Source organism: Martes martes (assembly GCF_963455335.1).
Source record: "Martes martes genome assembly, chromosome: 13".
Taxonomy (NCBI): domain Eukaryota; kingdom Metazoa; phylum Chordata; class Mammalia; order Carnivora; family Mustelidae; genus Martes; species Martes martes.
The window spans coordinates 92,983,055-93,004,148 of record NC_137901.1 but is presented as its reverse complement, the minus strand read 5'-3'; the positions used below and the strand labels follow the sequence as shown (position 1 = coordinate 93,004,148).

Here is a 21,094-nt window from a genome sequence, read left to right as displayed (position 1 = left end):
AAAACCATGTGGTAATAATTCTGAGCTTTCAGAAAAAACTGTTCTTGTGGGCGGCTAGGCAAAGTGCTGTTTTTAGTAAAATCTTAGGTAGTGTTGTAATGAAACAATACGTTAATCCGATAGTGGTGAATGCTGTTCTGCGGCCCCTTTCATACCTCACACGGTCTTGAAAGACTTGAACTTTGATTTAAGCTAGCACAAATTTCATAATGGCCCTCGGAAATGAAAAACCTTTCTTGTGATGTTAACAACCGGCGTGTGACTTTAGTTCCAAAGAGGTGATGGGGACCCCTCTGCCACAGTGGGGCGGTGCCGGGGTGCCAGGCACAAGGGACGCAGAAGGTCCCCTGGTCTTTGACTGGGGATGGCCACCACCAGGGTGTTACAGAATGAGTGCCCACCTTGTGGGGCAGGTGTCCGTTGCAGCCGTTTTGGAAGGCTCCCGGGTCGGAGCTGAACCTGGTCCCCGTATGCAGAGGGCAGAAGGGGACTAAGGAAAGGGCCAGGCACTCCAGCTTGGGAGGTGGCGGGTTTAGCAAACAGACGACTTTCCATACGAGGCCCGTCTCGGGTGGCCGGATGAACAGATTCCGGCATCCACCCTCCTCCTCATCCGAGGGCTCACGTGGAAGCGCTTCTCGGCTGAGCCCCGCCGCGGCATCCCAAGGCCGTGTCCTTGCAGCAGCCTCTGGGACAGCACCGGTGAGCGGAGCGCGCATCCGGGGGCGGGAGGCCGCGACGAGCTCACCAGCCGGTTGGCGGTCACGTCTTTCTGAAGACCTTCCTCCCGGACAGCAGGGACCGCAGACGTCCTCTCGACGAATCCGGGGACGTCTGCAGCAGCCTTCACGGCTTCCGGAGGGAGCGGCGGTCTGCGGGATCACCACCTTGACAGGCTGTGACTTCGGATGGCATCGCTCACTGCACCATGGCCCTGAGTTGGGTCTCCTTGCCGGGCTCTTCAGGGCATGCTCTTTTCTTGTCTGACACTGACGTTCTGCATTTGTGCACGAAACCTGTAAGGATTTTCTGGTTTGCAGACAGCACTTAGTTCCTTTCCTGACTGTCTCAGAAGAAAATAGTTTGGAATAAATAGCACAACAGCATAGGAACCGGCTGCTCCCTGTCCCACTGTTGTCAGTCCCGGTTCCCTCAGGCTACACAGGTTCCTGACCGGCAGGCTTCGTTTTGGCCAGACTTAGGACGCGGTTGCTGACACAAGTCTCCAGTCCTCTGTCCCACCTCAGACGGGCTTCCGTCTTGGTATCGGGCCCCCGTGACCCAGGTCAGCGCCCACCTCTTGCTCCTTGGCTGCATCCCCCCGTGTGGACTCATTTTCAGTTTCCAGATGCTGCCCGGCTTCTCAGGATCACGTGAAATGGCCCCGTCGAGGCAGATCTGAAGTGGCTCGGTCGTTAGGCCGCTGCCTTCAGCTTAGTCATGATCCCAGGGTCCTGGGACCGAGTCCTGCATAGGGGCTCCCTGCTCACCAGTGAGTCTGCTTCTCCCTTTGCCCCTCACCCCAATCGTGTTTGCTCTCAAAAGAAAAAAAAATAAAGAAAAAAGCAGGTCTGAAGACGACAGAGACAACCGTGCAAGCCCCTTGAGGGAAGGGAGTTGGGGACCTGCCACCTCCACCTTCAGGCATTTGGGTCCGAGGGTCCGGGTCTCAGGCCCGGTGGGACACGTGGCCCTTGGTTTCCTGGGCCTCCTTCACTCCTGCGGTCACAGGTGTGCGGTCACAGGTGTGCGGTCACAGGTGTGCTGCCTGTTACTCCTGTGCTTTCAGAAGTTGGCACAGTGCCTGGCTTGTCAAAACGGTTTCTAGAAAGTGCATGGCGGGTGCCTGTGGAAAACCATTTCTCTAGCTCGCTGTCCTGGGTCCGGGCCTCAGCCCCTGGGGGGTAGACGCCCGGCAAAGCCGTCAGCCCCGAGACCACAAAGTCCAGAGGCAAGAGCCGCCCGCTGCAGCCGCAACCGCTCCGGCAGCTCTGGGGCCGCTGTCTGGTGCACGGCGTGGCCTCCTATTTTCTTGAAAACATACACAATCACAACTTCGAAAAATCAGTAAAATAAAACTTTTATTTGCAGTTATCTCCAAAGTTACAGAGGAATGGATCAAATGTCCCCATTAGTTTCACTGACTGCAGAAAATGTTCACAACCACTTCATAGAAATTGTAGTTTCTCCTAAGTTAACAGAGTATTTGGGATGGACACATCACATCTAAATAGTTTAATCCGCAAGCACGAAGGACGAACGGCCAGAGGCGAAGTTGGAGCTGGCGAGTGTCTGACCGCAGCAGGACACCCTGCTGTCGTGCGATCGCCCCCCAGCCGCCTCCCTCACCGTGGGCCGCTGGGAAAGGCCCGGCAGTGCCAGAGGTGCGGAGTCCGGACCGAGAAGCGGGTTACCAAAGCAAGAACCCAGACGAGGAGACTCTTAGTTGCCAAACAGTTAAAGTGGTAAAAGGGTCTCAAGAAAGGAGGAGAATGTAGACAAGTTCTGAGTGGAAGCGCTGGCGGCCCCTCCTCGCAGCCTCGAGGGGCTCGCGTGGCCAAGTGTGGTCGTGAGCGGAGACGCCCGTGCGGACCAGCCGTGGTTCCCACAGACAGCGAGAGTGGAGCCTCGTCCTGGCAGACAAGGCAGAAAAGCCCCAGAGAGAAATCAGGCCGATCAGCTCATAACAATTCCCTTTCCCATCCTGGGTGGGAAGGCCAGACCCAAACGCCACATTTTAGGTACTTTTCCACCATCCTCCTGGAGAAGTGCAGTGCGACCGCCGAGCAGCCCGTGCAGGGAAGACGGGGAGGAGCCGTGTCCTCGGCAGCACCCACGGGAGCCGGGGGGGGGACTGAGGAGAGCAGGGCCTCCAGGCGCCCTCAGGAGCGGGAGATCTTGTCCGGAGGCATGAACCCCGTGTCCCCAAGGGTCCTGAGCGCCACTCGGCCATCTGGCCGGACCACCAGGTGGGTGATGCTGCCATTGTTGAGGGACAGGCGGAGCCAGCCTTCCGGAGGGAACTGCAGCGCCCTGGGAAGAGAAAGAACATGCTAGAACAGGGGCTCTGCCACCAGACGGGCTGGGGTCGGGACAACGCTAACAGCCCCCAACCCCCGTTAAGACCTTGGAGCAGACTTTCTTGGGGCTGGGACCCACATAGGTAAGGTTTTCAAGCAAGGGGTTTCTCAGAAAGGAGCTGCTGGGCTGACGCCATCCCATCCAAGTAAGGGGCGCGGTGACGGCCCAGCCCCTCTTTGGGTCAGGGGGTCCACCCAACTCAAGTGTGTGAGTCAGAAACCCACAGCTGCTTACAAGTGCGTGGGATTGAGCTTCCAGTGTCACCCGAAGGGGGCAAGGGCAGCCGGGCCGGGCGACAGAGCAGACCCGCTCCCGACCCACTCTCCCCTAGGAACGGGGCCCCAGAGCCTTTCCTTGCTCTCAGATGCACGTTCTAGGTGCAGTATTTGCCAAAAAGCCCAGTACCATTCCGGCTTCCCCGAGTCATCAGACGTCCTCTGTGCCCTAAATGTCTACACGGGCGAGGGGCATGCCCACGGCTCACCCTGCGACCACCACCTTGCGCTGCTGTCTAAAGTCTTCTCTCCCTCACCGCTTCCAGAGCGCCCTCACCTACTGTGACGGGGATGTCGGCTCCTTCTAGCCCTTTATGGCACACAGGTCACCTCTCCTCCACGTCCCCAAACACTTCTGGTGTTCTCAGCATTGGGGTCCCTTCTAGTGGCTGCTTAGGCCAGCCTGTCCCAGGGTGTGTTCTAACGTGGTGTTTCCACACGCAAAACGCCCGGAGCGGCAAACCGGAACGGTACGCGCCGAGCGCAGGAGCTCTGAGGTCGGCTCTCCGGGAGCGCTTATTTGGAGGGTGTGCAGCCCCGTCCGAGGCCCACGCCTCTCCCCCAGCAGCCACTCCACCTGGCCCGGAGCCCTGTGAGCGCGCTGGGAAGCCTGGGTCCCGGCACCCCGGGGCCCCGCCTCGGACATCCCGGGCTTCTCACCAGACGCCGTGCACGTGACCCTGGAGGGGAAGCGCATGCCCCCCGCCCCCAGCCCTGACGACAGGCCCAAGGGTCAAGCACAGTGAGCAGGGACCCTGAGTCCGGACGCGGACAGTGCCACAGGCCACCCAGCGGGCTGTGTCCCGTCCTGCCACTGACAGACACGTCATGCAAGAAGGGGAAATCCCTCAGCTGTTAAAACGCCTGACACATGCTTCCTAATGGACCCAGACGGTGGCTGGGGCCCCAGTCCTTTCAAATTTCGTACTGAGTTTCGGTCAAATACACAGCACTCAGCGGGCCTGGCTGCCTCCGGCCCGCTGGCCCACGTCTGCAGCTCAGGGCAGGTGTCGCTCATGGGGGCTCTGGAAGCTGTCAGTGCTGGGAAGTGAGGCGGGTCCAGAGGACACAGCAGCCTCCTTCCGGGGGCCCAGCGGCCAGAGAGCGAAGTGACCAACGTGGTGATGGGTCACAGCCCACAGTGCCAAACACAGATCGGCCAGTCCGTGATCCTGTAGATACATGAGCGGAGAGGAAGAACGAGCTCTCACAGAAGACTCTCAATTAACAAATGAGGACAGGATGGGGCAAACGCAAAGCCATCATTAGCCAAGCACCCTCTGTCACGGCGGGACCCGCCGACGGGCTAGATCCAGCTGCTACGAACTGGAGGGAGAGAGGATCTGCACCGTCTCCCCAGACGCTCACCAATCCCCGAGGGGGAAAACACGACAGTGCGGTGGCCGAGGTCCAGCGCCCAGGGCCCTGACCAAGTGACCACGCGAGCGTCACCCGGACCGTGCCGCTGGCTTCGGGCAGCCCAGCCCGCGCGGGCACCAGCGGGCTGCGTCTGTGCCATTCCACCAAACAGGCATCGTGGTGAAAAACTCCGAACAGACGTTTCACCAGAAGGCTGACGGGGGCCTCCTGGGCAGATGAGCTGGCACAGGCCGGCAGGAAGAAAGGTGGGGCAGGGAGCCCTCGGTCGCCCTCACCGGCAAACGATGTAGCGGATGACGTTGGCGTGGCAGATGAAGATCTCGTAACTGTCCTCCTGCTGCTTAGCATCCGCCCGGTGGATGTAGTTCCGGAAGGCGGCCTCGATCCGGGCTCCGTCTTCGTAATACTGCTGGGGGCAGGGGAAGGAACCCTAAGTACGGAGGCGGCACACAGGCCATGGATGGAGGGGGGTGGGGGGGCGGGCCGAGGGGGCGCAGTGGGGGATGCTCCCCAGGGGAGGGGGGTTTTTACCACAGCCTCCGGCTTCCAGTGGGACACAGGAGGGTCAGGCTCGATGGGGGCGCCCTCTCTCAGCAGGTCTGTGCTGACCTTGCAGACACCTGTGGGAGAAGCAGGGACTCAGCGCTGCCCCTTCAGGAGAAGCTGCCCAGGGCCCTCTGCCGTTCTCAGTCCTGCTGCCCAGGGACCTGGGGGTGCCCGGCACTCACCTGGCAGGTGTTTGCTGATGATATCAGTGGTTTCTATCGCACGGGTCATGGACGAATGGACAATTTTATTAAACTTCAACCCCAGGCTTGCAAGTCGGAGCCCCGTTAGTTCGGCCTGTTCACGACCTTGAAGGTGAAAAATACCGGAGAATTACATGTTGCTGGAGTCCCTCTTTTGTTTACTCCACAAATACTCCAGTCCTTATCAAGTACCATTAGGATTGGGGTATAAGGTGGGCAGACCCTCCTGGGGCCTGGGCCTTCCTGCACGGGCAGGCATTCAACAGGTAAAATCAATGACGCAGTTACCTTCAGCCCCACAGAGAAGAAATGTTAAAAACAGTGACCGAGGTTGAAGACGACTAAAGTCTGGGTAGGGTCCTGTTACTATTTCTGGGTCCCTCATGCCCCTTTTATGCAATTTTGTCCTGAGACTGGGCTGCAACACACCACTGACCCACCAGCTGTGCCATTATCAGAGATGCCGATGGCCTCCGCGTTACTAAGTATGGATTCGTGCAGACACAAATCCTTTTTCTCACAGATCTTAGAATCTAGTTGACAGTGCCCTCGGCCAGTCAGTGCCAGCCGCGTGCAGGAGCACCGTGGACGTGGTTCCGCGGCTCACACACGCACTCGGCACCCAGGGCAGCTGGCGGTGCCCAGCAAGCTGCAGGACCGGCCGCCAAATGCTTTAGACCATCTGGAGGTTTTCAGTACGGACACAAACGGGTCAGATCCTATCCGACACAGAAATCTTTGCAAATCTAAACTCTATCTCAGCCCACCCTGGGCTTCCTCTCCTGGGAATTTCTTCCCCAGACACGCCTGCACGCAGGCACAGAGACTGTATGGGCGGCAAGACTCGGCGACGAGCAGCGCTTCCGCCAGGGGGACGCCAGAGCCGCTCCCGCTCGGTCTCTTTGCCATTAGGAAGTTGACTTTAAGCAGATCTGCAAGTGCTGACCAGAAGGATCTTGGGCAGCAAGTCAGGTCAAGCAAAACGGGGTGCACACGGCATGCCACCTGCAGGGCGTGAGCAAGGAACGCCTCCGCCGGGCTTCGGATCTGATCGTGAGAGCCACCATCTATTTTTGAAAGTTGAGGATGTTCCCAGTGCCTGTCTCATGTCAGTTAGGCTGATGACCTATTGTTAATGACAATTCTTGAATCTAGGCCAAGCCCCTGACACAGGTCCAAAGGGGCCCAGTGCCACCGGGATGGGTGTCACTTGGGGCTTGAGCCCCAGCACGTACCCAGGGGCGTCAGAGTGCGGTCCTTTTCCAGGGAGGCATCCACGTGGTACTGGGAGTGCCTGATGAGGAAGATGTGTCGTGTGGCCTTGGCTTTGCAGTGGTCCAGCCTGGACGCCAGTTCTTCTTCTCCAGAGTCCAGGTTCCTCTTCCGCAAGTTGACCAGGGACAGTGGTTCTCGCCTAATGTTGAAACAGGAGAGGCGTGTCCTTGTGATCCCCGCTCACAAGTCAGCCTTGAGTATTTCTGACAAGACGGTATTTCCATCTTGGGAAAGCGCACGGACAAGACCTGCCCTCTGCGCTCTGCTCTCTGCCGCTGGCCCCGGAGAGTCCATCCTCTCGGACCACATCTCATTTACCACGCAGAGCTGAGTGCCAGGCCCGTTCTGGGCGAGCAGACGGTGAACGAGACAGACAAGCGAAGCCCTCGTGCAGCTTGTGTTCTAGTGAGGGACTGATTAGAACAGCGAGGTGGTAAGTGATGTGCAGAAAACGAAACCAGGTAACAGGAAGGGTGGCTGGGGGAGGACCCAAAAGGCCAATACGGCCTCGCTGATGCAGAGTCTGCAACTGTGCTGTCCAATGTCAGCCACTGGCCATGTGGCTACTTAAATTCTAAATAATGAAAATTTAAAATCTGACTCCATTTCCCTGGTCACACTAAGCACATCTGAAATGGTTCAGTAGCACATGGGACAGTGGCGACCACACTGGACAGCAAGGAAGAGAAGACTCCCGTTATCATGAAAAGTCTATTGGATGGCACTCCTGGAAGGGTGAAGAGCTGAGGGGACGGTGGGGGGGTGAGGGTGAGGGCGAGGGGCACCAGCAGCCGCGATGCTGAGAAACGGCCAAATCTTATGAAGACAGGCATGTCTGGTAGCTCCCAGAACTGAAATTAATAAAAGCTAACGGTCTGTGGGATGGGCAGAACTAGGGAAAGAGTGTCCTCAGCTGGGACAAAGTGCTGGCAGGATAAGTCTTGAAGGGAACAGTGGCAACTCAGGGGTCCTGCTGGACGAGCCTGGGGTGTCCTAACACAGACAGGCTGAGATGCCACGCTGGAGCCCAGTGCACTATGGGCACAGACACAGGGAGCCCAGACTGGATGAGGTTCTCCACGAAAAGGCTCTGGAACTTTCCAGCACGGACAGACTCCCCCTTTGTAAACCTAGCCTTGGCCAGCAAATACAGTGTCCCGGCTTCAACCAATAAAGCTACAGTCTGGTGCTGCTTCAATTACGTCCTTTAATCTCAGAACAAATCTGTTTCCTTAAAAAAAAAAAAAAAAAAAACGGGGGGGGGGGCGCCTGGGTGGCTCAGTGGGTTAAAGCCTCTGCCTTCGGCTCAGGTCATGATCCCAGGGTCCTGGGATCGAGCCCCGCATCAGGCTCTCGCTCCGCAGAGAGCCTGCTTCCTCCTCTCTCTCTGCCTGCCTCTCTGCCTACTTGTGATCTCTGTCAAATAAATAAAAATCTTAAAAAAAAAAAAGGGGGGGGGGGTGCCTGGATGGCTCAGTCGGTTGGGCGGCTGCCTTCGGCTCAGGTCATGATCCCAGAGTACCAGGATCAAGTCCCGAATTGGGCTCCCAGCTTCACGGGGAGTCTGCTTCTCCTCTCTCAAATAAATAAATAAATAAATAAATAAAATCTTAAAACAAAAACAAAAACACCAAAAACCGAAGAAATTTAGAAGACTGTACTGACATTTGAAAAAGACAGTATGACCCTGGTCAAATCATTAGTAAAACAGACAAATCCTAATTGAGGGGCATACTATAAAATTCCTGAGTGCCACTCCTCAACATGTCAAGGTCATCAAAACAAGGAAAGTCTGAGAAACTGTCACGCCCAAGAGAAGCCTGAGGACACGCGACTAACTGTCATGCGGGATCCTGGAAGAGACAACAGACAATAGCTGAAAACGGAAGAAATCTCAAAAAAGTGTGAATATCAATCCATAATAACATACAGATACCAGTTCACCAGTTGTGAAGAATACACCATACTAGCATCATAAGACATTAGTAGCAGAGTAAATCAGGGGTAGATTATGTAAGAACTCTCATCTTTCCAGTTTTCCCATAAATCTAAAACTATTATAAGATTTTTTAAAAAAAGATTTTATTTATTTGACAGAGATCACAAGTAGGCAGAGAGAGAGGCAGAGAGAGAGGAGGAAGCAGGCTCCCCGCTGAGCAGGGAGCCTGATGCGGGGCTCGATCCCAGGACCCTGAGATCATGACCTGAGCTGCAGGCAGAGGCTTTTACCCACTGAGCCACCCAGGTGCCCCAGGAATTTTTTTTTTTTTTTTTTTTTTTAAGATTTAAACAAAGAATACCACGGGCCCCTGGGTGGCTCAGATGGTTACACATCTGCCTTCTGCTCAGGTTCTGATCCCAGGGTCCTGGGATTAAGCCCCGCATCAGGCTCCCTGCTCAGCGGGTAGTCTGGTTCTCCCTCTCCCTCTACTGTTCCCCCTGCTTGTGCTCTCTTGCTCTGTCAAATAACTAATTAAAATCTTAAAAACAAAAACAAAGAATACCTGTGAAGTTCCTGATACAACTAGGCTGCCCCTGAATACTAGTTCTGCGCCCCTCATTCAGAGTAAGCAGGAAGGAGGAGCTGGGACCCGGCAAACCATGGCACAAGGGCCACTCCCAGACTCCAGAGCAGTGCTGTCCAATAGAAACACAACACCAGCGACCTATGGACTTTAAAATTTCTAAGAAGCCATATTTAAAAACTAGGAAGGAACCGGTGAAATTTCAAACACTCACTCTATTTAATTCAACGTATCAACAATACTATCACTGCAACACATAAACAATATTAAAAAATCCGCACTATTTTGTTTTTCAAATTTAAATCCATTAACATCAAATAACGCTAAAAACTGTTTCCTGATCCCAGGTGCCACTTCCCAAGTGCTCAATAAGCACATGTGGTTTGCGGCCACGCGCCGACCAAGACCCGGAGGTTCCCGTTCCTATCACGGTGTCTAGCCGTGTCCTTGCACATCTTCCCCGCAAAGAGGGCCCTTTAAGGGCCAGACCCTCACCTCTGGCCGCACATCCCCCGTCTCTCCCTGTCAGGCAGGGCTGGGGTCAGTGCTCCATCCTCCAATCCCATGAGCGAGGGAGACCGGGCTGACCGCCTACACGCAAGTCCGACCCTCTGTCCCCGCCTGAAAGCGACTACCTCGGACCGTCCCGCGTGCCAGGCACTGTCCCAGGCACCAGCGTCCTCCTTCCCCCAAACGACAGGCGAGGCGGCCGGCGTTCGGGAGAGGGGTCGAGGGCGCCCCCGGATCACCGCCAGCCACATCCGGAAAAGAAATCCGCCCGCGAGCCTGCCCCTCCGCAGAACCGACCACTCGGACCGAACGCAACGGCAGGGGCGCGGGAGGGTCCCCACCGCTGACGATCGGCGCGCCCGACGCCCCCCGCGGCCCCCGCACCTGTCCCAGTTGGGGTCCCAGACGCCCGGCCCGGGGCGCGCGGCCCCCGCCCACGCCGGCGCCTCGACCACGCGCGGCTCCGCGTCCCCGCCCGCGCGGGGCTTCCCCACCGCCACCGCCGAGAAGAGCACGGCGGCCGAGCCTCCGGCCAGGCCGCAGGCCGCCAGCTGCAGCGCCTGTCGGAACGCCATGCCCGCCTGCTCCGCGCCGCCCTGCGCAGGCGCTCACGGGTGGACGGCGCGCCGCGAGGGACACGGTTCTTCAGGGGCCGCTTCCGGCCTGCGGGCCGCGCGGGGCCGGAAGTCCCGCCCCCGGAGCCCGGGGGGTGGGGACGCCCCGGCCGCCGGTCGCGGGCAGAGGCTCTGTGGGCCACGGCTCCGAGACCTTTTTCCGGGTCCTGTGCGGAGGGCCCCGGTGCAAGTCAGGCCTGCCTTCGAGCCGCGAGCGTTGGCGCGGCGCCGCCCGCTCGCCCGGCGCTGCCCGTCTGGAAAAATCCGGGCGTCACACGCAGTGGCCGCAGCTCGGGGGGGCGTGGGGTGGAACAAGGGACCGACCGGAGCGCCTGTCGGACGCTGTCCCCTACACGCCGTCACCTGCCTCTTCGGGTGGACGCCTCACCGCCGTCGCGGAAGCCGACCGTCGTGCCGGAGGGTTCAAACCGGGAGGACCGCGGACGGCCGCGACGCCTCGGGCGTGACGAAGCCCGCGCGGCCGGGACGCTCACCCTGGGCTTCCGCGGCGGGACGCTGGCCGCGCGACGGACGCGCCCGCCACTCCAGCCACGACCCCTGCCCTGGGCGGGGAACGAAAGAATCCCTCTCCGGGGAATTGGAAGAGGACACGGCCTCGGCGCTGAAATGGGGGGCGAGAACCCTGGGTCCGGGCCGGGCCGCCGCACCGCGCGGCCCCCGTGCCTCGCCTCTTCGAGGACCGGCGCGCGTCCGCGGACCGCGGGCGTCCTGCCTGCGGAGAAGAAGGAGCAAAACGAATGGAAACGAAACGAAAACCACCACGAGCCCCGAGGAGACAGAAACAGCAAATGGGACGTACAAGAAATTTAAAATAGAATATTGAGATCCAAGGGTCTTGTGTCCATGAGAGAAGGAAAGGATGCGGAGTGTGAGAGGAGGTGAGGAGGAGGGTTAGCGGGGCGGCAAGAGCGGAGAACAGTCGGGGACGGGCGGCCTGTGCTCCTCGCAGGGCCTCCCGACGCCAGCGGGACGCCCCGCTCTGGGAGGGCCCCTTCCGGTGTCTCCATGTAGGCAAGCAACAGGGTTAGAGGTTCCACCACAATCTCTTTTAAGTGGAAAAAAAAAGTCTGAGGGCAGCCCTCTGGCCCCCCATTTCTACCAAAGTGACACAATTGTTCTGAAAAATGACAGTCACCACGGAAAAAGGGACGTTTCAGTTTATTGTCATCCTAACTCGGTTCAAGGTGACACGTGAAGTCAGCGCCACTGTATTTTATGACGAAGGCAGCATCACCTGAAGACAGTTTCTGCCTTTTTAAAGCACAAGATTCTTACATGAAAAGATTCCTGTTTCTCCGTCTTGGGTCGCAGGATCGGGCGTCAGATAAAGTCCTGACTGGTCGTCTCTGCTTCCTCGCCCTAGGCAGGTGGGTCCCTAGATGCACATGGGCAGCCTTCGCTCGGGTCCTCTTCACTTCCCCAGAGAGGCCAGGTACATGTACCAGAACAGAGACACCAGGTTGGCAAAAAGCACTCGGAACTGCCAAGAGAACACAGGCCACGGTGAGGCCCTGACTGTAGTTACCAGTCACCGACCCCCCAGGACAGAGCTCATTTGTTGGTCCGTCCAGCCACCCACTGCCGCATCCACTGAGCCTTCACTTCGCACAAAGCACGGCGCTAGAGGGGTGAGCAGGACGGTCGGTGCCTGGTGACATTACAGGCTGGCAGAGAAAGCAGACAGGACTGCCCCGTGTCCATGGAGCACCAGCTCCTGGCTCAGCTTCTCACCCCGGGACTGGACATCAGCCCGTCGGTGATGCCCCGCCAGCCCAGGCCGTGACCCTGCTTCCACGTTCTGACGGACGTACTCCCGCCTGGAATTACCTTTAGTCAGTGAGCCTCCCTGACGTACAAGCTCCATAAAAGCTCCATGTTCTACCTTGTTAGTCACGGTATCCCCAGAGTCTAGAGCAGCGGGGCATACAGTAGGTGCTCAGTAAATGTTTAATAAACTCCCCTGGCCCTTAAGCACTCACCTGCCACTACCTAAAATGGAAACTCATCACAGCCTCCCAGCTTTCTATCCCGGGGCTGCCCAGAAGGGTCCCATTTTCCAGGCTCTCCCACTCTCCCATCCAGAGATCCCTTCGTGTCCTCGGCCATTCTGCCTTTCCGTGTCTTTACTTCCTTGTCTCTATACCTTAGGGTCCATGGCCCATAGCCTTTGTTGCCTTCCCCTGTGGCTCCTTAATTGTACTCCCCGGAAAACCCACATCCTCCCTGCTTTGCTGGGGCCCTATGCCCACGCACGAGGGTCTCCGGTCAGCTCCCTCTGTCATTCTCTACAAGTTTACCTTGTCTTTACTCCCCTCAAACCCTTCCTACCTCCTCTCCCCTCCATCTGGCCCCGCCCTGCCCTCTGCCCCCCCAGAGGAAAGCAGGTGTAGACGGGAGTCCCCAGCGAACAGGCACCTCTCTCCTGTCTTCGTAAAGAAGGGCCTCCGCTGAAGCACCTCTCTGCTTATGCCCGAATCCCACGACCCCTCTTAAGGGTAGCGTCTGGCCTCCTAGCTTCGAAGCCCTCTCCCATCATCTCTCCCAACGTCTTAGAGAATGTTGCAGACTTAGGGTTTCTGCTTCATCCACTTCTCGAATCACAGCCGTCTGGCTCTAGTCCTCACGGAGCCACTGGAACTGCTCTTGGGAAGGTCACTGTTCAAACCAATGAAACTGATTCTCATTTTGCTTTAAGCCTACAATATCTGTGGTTGTGTGTCACTGCCTTCTCCTAGCTTTCCACTATTCCTCGTGTGTGTGTGTGTGTGTGTGTGTGTGTGTGTGACCACCCAGCCTGCACCTCCCTCCCTCTTCCCATCCTTCCAATGGAGCTGCTGCTCACGGGAATTCTGCCTGTCTCTCCTCTCTAGAGCAGGGTGAAAACGAGTAGGTTACTTAAATGGTGGGCAAAAAAAGCTTAAGGTTGCAGTCGTTGGAAAGGCCTGTTTGAGAGGCTCGCTCTTGCTTGGCGCCTGGGTACTTAGAGTTCCTGAGGGCTCCCACCTTTCCCCAACTGCTAACAATGGCTCCTAGGCCTGGACTGCTTGCTAAAACAACGTGGCTCATGGTGAGCCCTTGCTCTCCTTGGGAGTCTGGAATTCTGATACGCGCCAGGCAGAGGGTGCCTACATGACCAGCCCTCCCCAAACCCCTAGGTGCTGTGTCTTTTCAGGGCTTCCCTGGGCAGAAACATGGCGTACACGTTGCCGCGTTTTGGTGGTACCAAAGCTCTTTTGGCAAGAGCCTGCTGTGTGTGACCCTCATGGGAGGGAGGGAGCACACGAAGCCAGCATGGATTCCTAGGATCCAGTTGTATATTCTTGTTTTGAGGCTGTAATAAACCCAGGCCAGGAGTGTAGAGATGTGCTGAGTCCCTCTAGCAAATCTCCAGCCCCGGGTCTCGTCCTGGGGCTGGACGCACAAGAGCTGTCTTTGGTGTGTAAAGGCAGTGCGTGAGGCCGGGACCCTTCAGCCCTGGTGAGCTGCTCCTGCAGCATAGAGCCCTTCGGGGCTCCCACCGTGCTCAGTGCAGGAAGTTGGGGGGGGGGGCCATGGGGCAGTTTCAGCAGGCCACCTCAGAATGCACCCCCCCGGGTGCCCAGAAGTGCTGAATCCCATCTGCGTGGCACCCCAAAGGCTGCCCCACGGCAGGTCCCACTCTCTGCCTGCTGCTCGAGCACGTCTGCTGTCACCACGCGTGAGGCTGCCCTTGCCTCCCCTGCACATCCTGCTTGGCACCTGTGTGCACTTTTGACTGTGACCCGCAAGGCCAGGCCCTGGCAATACTGAACCCCTGGAAAATTCACGGTGTTCCCGGACTGGGGGGCTTTGCAGAAACATTTCCGGGTGCAGTGGATGAGGTGCGGACACCTGCTTCATCTGCCCAAATCCAGAACTGCTACTGATTCTGGGCAGAGAGAAAGCCCCTGGCCATTCCAAGCTAAAACAAAGCTGGTGGAAGGTGAGGCCCCCTCTGGTTCTGCATGGTGCCACCTGGCCCTCACCTGCAAAGGGACGTAGTTGATGTTGACAAACTGCGCGGGGGTCCAAACTTGCCAGTTCACGCGCAGCGCTGGCCAGAAGCGTCTCCTTATCTGGACAGCAACCGCAGCTGCGTCTTTCCCCTGGAAAGGAGGGGAATGTGGATGGTGAGCAACTGCCACAGCCCTCAGAAGCGAAGCTGGGGTGCCAAGGTCTGGAGGGCCCCAAACCCTAACACGATGGGTTTTAAAACTGGATTTTGTTCCATTGCTATGCAGACAGCACACCTGTGGGCCTGCTTAGCGCCGCAGCTCTAAGGAGCCAACGCTCCGGCTAGGGAGTCGGCACCCGGGAGGCAGCCCACCTGCTTACCCTGTGTCCGCGGCCTTCGCGGGCCTTCCTCACCTGTACCGGCCGACTGAACGCCGGGATTCGTGCTGTTGCCCAAGGGCACCAGAACTGCCATTCATGCCTCGGCTGTCAGTTCTCCCCAAAACAATCTCCAAAATGGATGCATTTTCAAGCAAAACTTGAAGTTTTTTAAAAAAATGAACCCCAATAAATTGATTCTAAATGTCATCTGAGAGGATAAATGCCCAAGAATAGCCATCTCGGAGAAGAAGAGTAAGGAGAGGCCTAAACCACTGAAGATTTTTTTAAAAATACTATGAGATGATGGTAATTAGAAGCTAAAAAAGGAAAGACATACAACGGAAATTAATAGAATCCGGCAAAAGACCAGAGTGCAGATAATGGCCTGCACGTATGGGAATGAGAGCACGATGAAGGGGATGTTTCAGAGCACGGGGGACTGTTCAATGAACGGTAACAAGACAACTGGCTATTTAAGTGAAAAGAAACAAGACAAAAGTAGATCTTCCAAACATAAGCAAAAATATAAGAATACTAGAGAAAAGCATAGAGTATTTCTGTTATCTTTGTGTTTGTCAAAAGGTGCATAATGAAATCATAAAAGAAGGAAGTACAGGAGAATATTCCCAGTATCTTGCTTGAAGGAAGCCCACAAAGGAAAAAAACGACAGATTTGAATACATAAACTTTTTAAACTCCTGTATGGAGAAACACTTTATAAATATACTTTATCTATATATAAATATAAATAAACTTTATCTAACTTCCAATGTTTAACTTTGTCTTCAGTTAAAAGACAAAAACCTGAAAAATGGGAAAAGCTTCTGCAGTCTGACAAAGGATTAATGTCTTTAATATATACGAATATACAATCAGTGAGAAAAAAAGCAAACACTGATAGAAAATAAGCAGTTCATAGAAGAAATACACTAAACATAAAAAGATGTTCAACCTCATAAATATGTATACATTATTTTTTATGTAGCGAATTGCAAACTATTTAAAAGAAAAATACATTCACGGTCATCAAGAGTGTGGGGAAACAAAGCTGCGAGGGTTGGGCACTCTGGGGTCACAAAGCCTGGGTCTGCCTGGACTCATGGGCTTGCAAATTACGGGATCTTAAGCCATGGGCCTGAGCTTCTGCAAAAATGGGCTTGACCTGCAGCTCAAATGGCACAAAGTACTCACTGCAGAGCTTGGAAGGAGCATTCAACGAACGTCAGCTGTTTGTGCTCTCCTGTAGCTTTGCAGGAGAACAAGCACGAACAGCCTCTTTGGACAATGCTAGGATTTAACCAAACAGGAACCCTTACACGAAAGGGACAGGCATGTGGGGGAACGCCGTGCAGTCAACACGTGGGATCTATGATCAGAGAAAAGCTGGGCATTGGGACAGCGTAGGGAATAGAGTCCATGATACTGTCATTTGAGTCGTGTGGTGACTCGTGTGGTGAGCACAGTGGACAGAGAAGCTGAATCACCGCACTGTAGAGCTGAAACGAACATACCATTGTGCATCGACTACATTCAGATTAAAAAATAAATGGAGATGCAGAAGCATCTGTAGCGTGTGGTATAATGTGGTCCCACGTATGTCATTTATGTGCTGTGTACTTCACATACTTTGGTCCCATATGACCTATGCATTCAGGGTTTTGGTCTTCTAATGAACATATATTCCTTTTATATTTGGAAGAATAAACACCTCTTTTTACTCTCAGGGACTTACTACTAACCAGTTAAGCGGAAGCATCTTTCCTGCTTCCCCCGGGAACACTTTAGACCACAAGGGGTGTTTACCTCAGGAACAGGAACTCAAGGTACTGCTTTACAATAACACCTGCAGGAGAAGGTAAGCGGGGGGTAGGAGGAGCTAGGGAACCGGGAAGGGGCTGGGCCGGGCAGAACCACAGACATGCCTGGTGACTCCTGTGAACACACTGCTCACGTGGTGGGCTGTGATGTTTTAAATCTATGCTGACATGTTAACCTCTTCAGAGCACTTCCGATGTTCAGGCACTGAGTCAGCACAGGGTTCTGTGATACCACCGGGGGTCTGAAACGCGCTTCATGAATTCCACTGACCCCCTTCTCAGAGTCCCGTCTGTATGAAACAGAATGTATAGGATTACCAAGGAACCAACTACACGGAAATAAACCTTTCAGAATACTCAGGAAAAAAAACCTTAGGATAGATGAGCAGATGTGCTTCCGTATTGACACATTCAGTGACAAGACTTGAAGGCAGGTAGGAGTGATGACACATAAAAGCTATTCTGTCTGTAACAAATGATGCGTGATACTGAGATATTTGTGACTTCTTACTGGGGACCAACACATGCTGCCAATGCAGCCAGAGTTTGTGTCTGATGTTCATAAAGGGAAGGGAGGGATTTCACTGGAGTCACTGGAACGTACTGAGAAGTTCACGGACCCTCTGATTTCCACCCCCAGACGCCAGGCAAGGATCACTGTGCCAAACAAAGCTATGGCAGAGACCAACCTCCAGGAAGCTCATGATGAGGAGGAACAACAACAGGAGAGCCGGTGCAAAGAGGAGGCGGTCCAGGAGGAGCCTCTTGACCCCAGCCAAGGGGACCTCGGAAGGGATCCAGCGCTCCATGAAGAGGTAGAAGAAGTGACTCAGGGGCCCTGTGAAGAAGAACCTGAGGCCCCATGGTGGGGGTGAGCAGGACTGCATTCTCTGGGTGTGCCCTTCTTGGGTCCAGCTTCACCCCCAAATCCCAGGTCCTAAACCCCGCCTCCCTGGAGTCACCCATCACTGACCACACAGGTCTGTGCCGTCCTTCTAAAAAACAGGGGCTTTCTTTGACTCTGTTTCAAGCATTCTTTTTTCTTTTCTTTTTTTTTTTTTTTTTTGTCTTTGATAGACCTGCCTTGGATCTCCCATCAGTTTCCATGTGGCCACCTCCTTTCCAACACTGTCAGCTGGGAGACTTGGTCCATGATTATTCTGGACAAGAACCCACCACTGTCCCAGCCACTCTCCAGCCCAGGTCCTGTTTCATTGTCTTCAGAGTCTGTGTCACTACGTGTCATGATCTCATTTGTTACATCAAATGGTGCCCTCTCGGGGCGCCTGGGTGGCTCAGTGGGTTAAGCCTCTGCCTTTGGCTCAGGTCATGATCCCAGGGTCCTGGGATCGAGCCCCGAATCGGGCTCCCTGCTCAGCAGGGAGCCTGCTTCCTCCTCTCTCTCTCTCTCTGCCTGCCTCTCTGACTGCCTGTGATCTGTCTGTCAAATAAATAAAATCTTAAAAAAAAAATGGTGCTCTCTCTGCCAGACAGAGATAAACGTCACAGGACAGGATTGTGCCTGTGTAATCACTGCACGTGGCCTGGCTCAGACAGGGCGCTCAGGGATAGTAAGTGGATGCATCCCTGGTGTCAGAGCTTCTCCTCAAACCCTCCTGGGCTGTCGGTAAGAGGGAGTCCTCGCGTTGTGCACGGGCTGGTTAGTACTGAGGCTCTGCATTCCCAAAGGGAGGGTACCTGGGACAGAACGGAATCCAGGCACTGAGGCTACTGGTGCAACAGACCTGTAGCTCTGTAGGAATCAGCAATAAAAAGATGGGCAGGGACCTACAGGTCTTCCTAATTTTGACACTGGAAGTCCTTACACAAGTGGTTCTCAGCCATTGCTTCCCATCCTGCCACAGGTTAAGTAGCGCAGAGCAGGGCTCCTTAGTGAGAGGGAACAGACTCTTAAATGAATTTATTCTTTGTTCGGTGATCTCTCCACCCAGGGTGGGGCTTGAACTCATGACCCCGAGACCAAGAGCTGGATGCTGTACCGACTCCGACTGAGCTAGCCAGGGGCCGTAAGCGGGAACAGAAGTCTGGCAGATGGAAACGGTGAATGAGTAATGCCGCCCAGGGGGTTCGGACGCATTCCTTCCCTCCAGGGCGACTGGCTTTAACTGCATTATGGAAACGTTGTGATGACCGCAACCAATATGCTTATAAACACAAAGTGGTATTTGTGAAGTTTAAATTGACAAAATGAGTCCTGATGCAAAAGACTTCACAATAATCCGTCCATTCCGACACCACCACTGGCCAGAGAACTCAGGGAAGACTTGACGGGTAAAACTCCTGAATCTCTGTGCTCTTTGCAATTCCAAGTGGTTCAGAAACTGGACACTTTTCAGGATGCCTAAGTATTTATTTCCTGCATGCTTATAACTATGAAAATAATGGAAACAGCTGGCCATACGCGTCTGTTTTCCTCTTTCGTGTCTCTGTGTCAGAGGCTAACTGAGTTTTAGGTGAGTTATCTGCCCTCAGATTCTCAGCCCAATGAAGACTGCCACCCCCACCCGAGCAACTCAGAACGAGCACCCTAACACAGGTTCACGTTATCCAGCGTTCTGATTTTTTCCCATGCTATTTCAATGCATTTTAAAAATTATGTCTCCAAATTAGGTCATTTCAGAAACTTGGTCTTGATACCCTTGCTTTGTTTCAATTAGTCTGCTACTGGGTAGACCGGCCCCGTGGTGGAACTCACCCATAAATGGCGTATCTGAGAGGCCCACCGACATCCAGCTTTTGAGAGCAGTTCCCTTTTTCCCGCTTCTTCTCAATCATCTGGGCCAGGAAGTTCCCGAGTGCTGACAAAATGCCACTGTGGACGGAAACGTAATCAGAGAACGGGAGCAAGCAGGAGAGTGGCCTGAATGCAGTCAGCACGGCTGAGCTGAGAGCAGCGGGGGACCGGGAGAGATGGCTCCTTTCTAAAGCAGCCCCAGTGTACGGGCCCTACATCAAAAAGTGGAGACGTCGAACTTCACTCTCTCTCACACACACACACACACACACTCTGCACCCATGCCGATGTCCTGGGTGTGATGCTGCACTGCAGTGTTACAAAATGTTACCCGTGGGGGAGACTGGGCAAAGTGTACAAGGGATCTCCCTGTATTATTCCTTACGAGCGCATGTAAACCTACAATATCCGCAAGATAACTTTCAGTAGAAAGGTGGAGATGGACCCAGTTACTCCAATACCTTCTGATACGCTGTGTGTGCTAAAAAGTCCAAAATTCTTTGTATGTCTTTAAGGACCTTAATCTGATCCTTGGCTACCTCCTCCTCATCTGGTCCCTTCCTCACTGTTCATTTTCTGCAGCAACAGAGACTTTCCACTGCTCCGTCGTTATCTTGTTCTTTCCTCAGGACCTTTGCACTGGGTACCTCTGCCCAGAGAGCGCTCCCTTTCCCTTCGTGCGCGGCCTGTTCCCTTCCTTCAGACGCCTGTACTTCCTGTCTAGTTTCTCACTAGAATAGAAAGCCCGGAGGGCACGGACCTTACCTACCTACTTACTTGCTGCTGGTACTCGACACCCGGAAAGGATGCTGCCCATATTTATGAAAGGCTGCATTTAATAAGAGGGGACGAACTTATAAAATTAACTAATTAAAGCTAACGAAGGAGAGCGATGTCTCATGTAAAGTTTAAAATCCCAAATCAAAGGGTGCAACGAACCAGCAGACCCGGGTGGCGGGCGGCTTTTGTCACCTTTCGCCCAAATGCAAAGCTGCAAGACAAGGAATGCGAACACCCGCCACCCCGCCCGGGCTGCCCGTGCCGCTGGAGGCACGGACCTGAACGCCTCTGACCTCGGAACGAGCGCAGGTGCCAACGGCCCGGGCGGGCCGGACGTGGACCTCCGGCCCGCTGCCACGCACCTTTGGGAGAGGACCTCCAGGGCAGGGGGCCTGAGCCCCTCGTTTGGTGCGTTCCTTTGGTCGGGCTCCCTGGCAATGACCTGTCAGAACCAAACGCACAGACCCGCCCACGCGGAGCTCTCCCGCCAGTGCAGGGCTTCGGGGGGCACGCGGGGCCTCGCCTTTCGCAGAGAGCGCGTTTCCGGGGCTGCGTCCCCGAGGCCGGCCGAGCTCCGGGCCGCCCCCCGCCCGGGGACCCCCTCCGCGGCCGCTCCGCGCAGACCTGGTGGCCGCCTTGGTGAACACCGGGTAGAGCCGCAGGAGGCGCAGGTACTGGGCGAGCGCTCGCTGCGGCAGCGCCCCGAGCCCCTCCCGGGCCCGCAGCTTGGACGCGGCCGGCGCCATCGCCTCCCCCGCTCCGCGGCCTCCCTGGCCCCCGCCCCGGCCTCCGGTCCGCTCGGGCGCGGGGACGGCCTCCCATTTCCCGCCCCGCCGCGTCCCGCATCGCGGCCCGGGACGGACCCCGCCGTGCGCCGCGCGCGCGTCCGCACACTTTTCCCCGAGTCCCTATCCGGCCGCCTCCCCTCGTGCGCCCGCGGCGATAGGCGCTCGGCGGGG

The 21,094-nt window shown here is 55.6% G+C and overlaps 2 protein-coding genes across 3 annotated transcripts; both read right to left on the bottom strand.

The window, feature by feature from the left end:
* Nucleotides 1-2,064: 2,064 nt before the first annotated feature.
* PGAM5 (PGAM family member 5, mitochondrial serine/threonine protein phosphatase) lies at nt 2,065-10,398 on the bottom strand. 2 transcript variants are annotated; one of them, XM_080821855.1, is made up of 6 exons: nt 10,180-10,398; nt 6,721-6,899; nt 5,465-5,590; nt 5,268-5,356; nt 5,012-5,145; nt 2,065-3,033 (listed from the first exon to the last, which is right to left on the bottom strand). In XM_080821855.1, exons 1-6 carry the CDS (start codon nt 10,368-10,370, stop codon nt 2,883-2,885), a joined length of 870 nt encoding a protein of 289 aa, XP_080677981.1. In that variant the 5' UTR covers nt 10,371-10,398; the 3' UTR covers nt 2,065-2,882. The 2 variants fall into 2 exon arrangements, with proteins under 2 accessions (XP_080677981.1, XP_080677980.1); XM_080821854.1 differs by having other exon boundaries at nt 5,012-5,142; nt 10,180-10,396.
* A 1,173-nt stretch (nt 10,399-11,571) lies between these two features.
* PXMP2 (peroxisomal membrane protein 2) lies at nt 11,572-20,939 on the bottom strand. Its single transcript, XM_080821042.1, has 5 exons — nt 20,760-20,939; nt 19,317-19,433; nt 17,290-17,452; nt 14,435-14,554; nt 11,572-11,910 (listed from the first exon to the last, which is right to left on the bottom strand). Exons 1-5 carry the CDS (start codon nt 20,879-20,881, stop codon nt 11,842-11,844), a joined length of 591 nt encoding a protein of 196 aa, XP_080677168.1. The 5' UTR covers nt 20,882-20,939; the 3' UTR covers nt 11,572-11,841.
* Nucleotides 20,940-21,094: the final 155 nt, after the last annotated feature.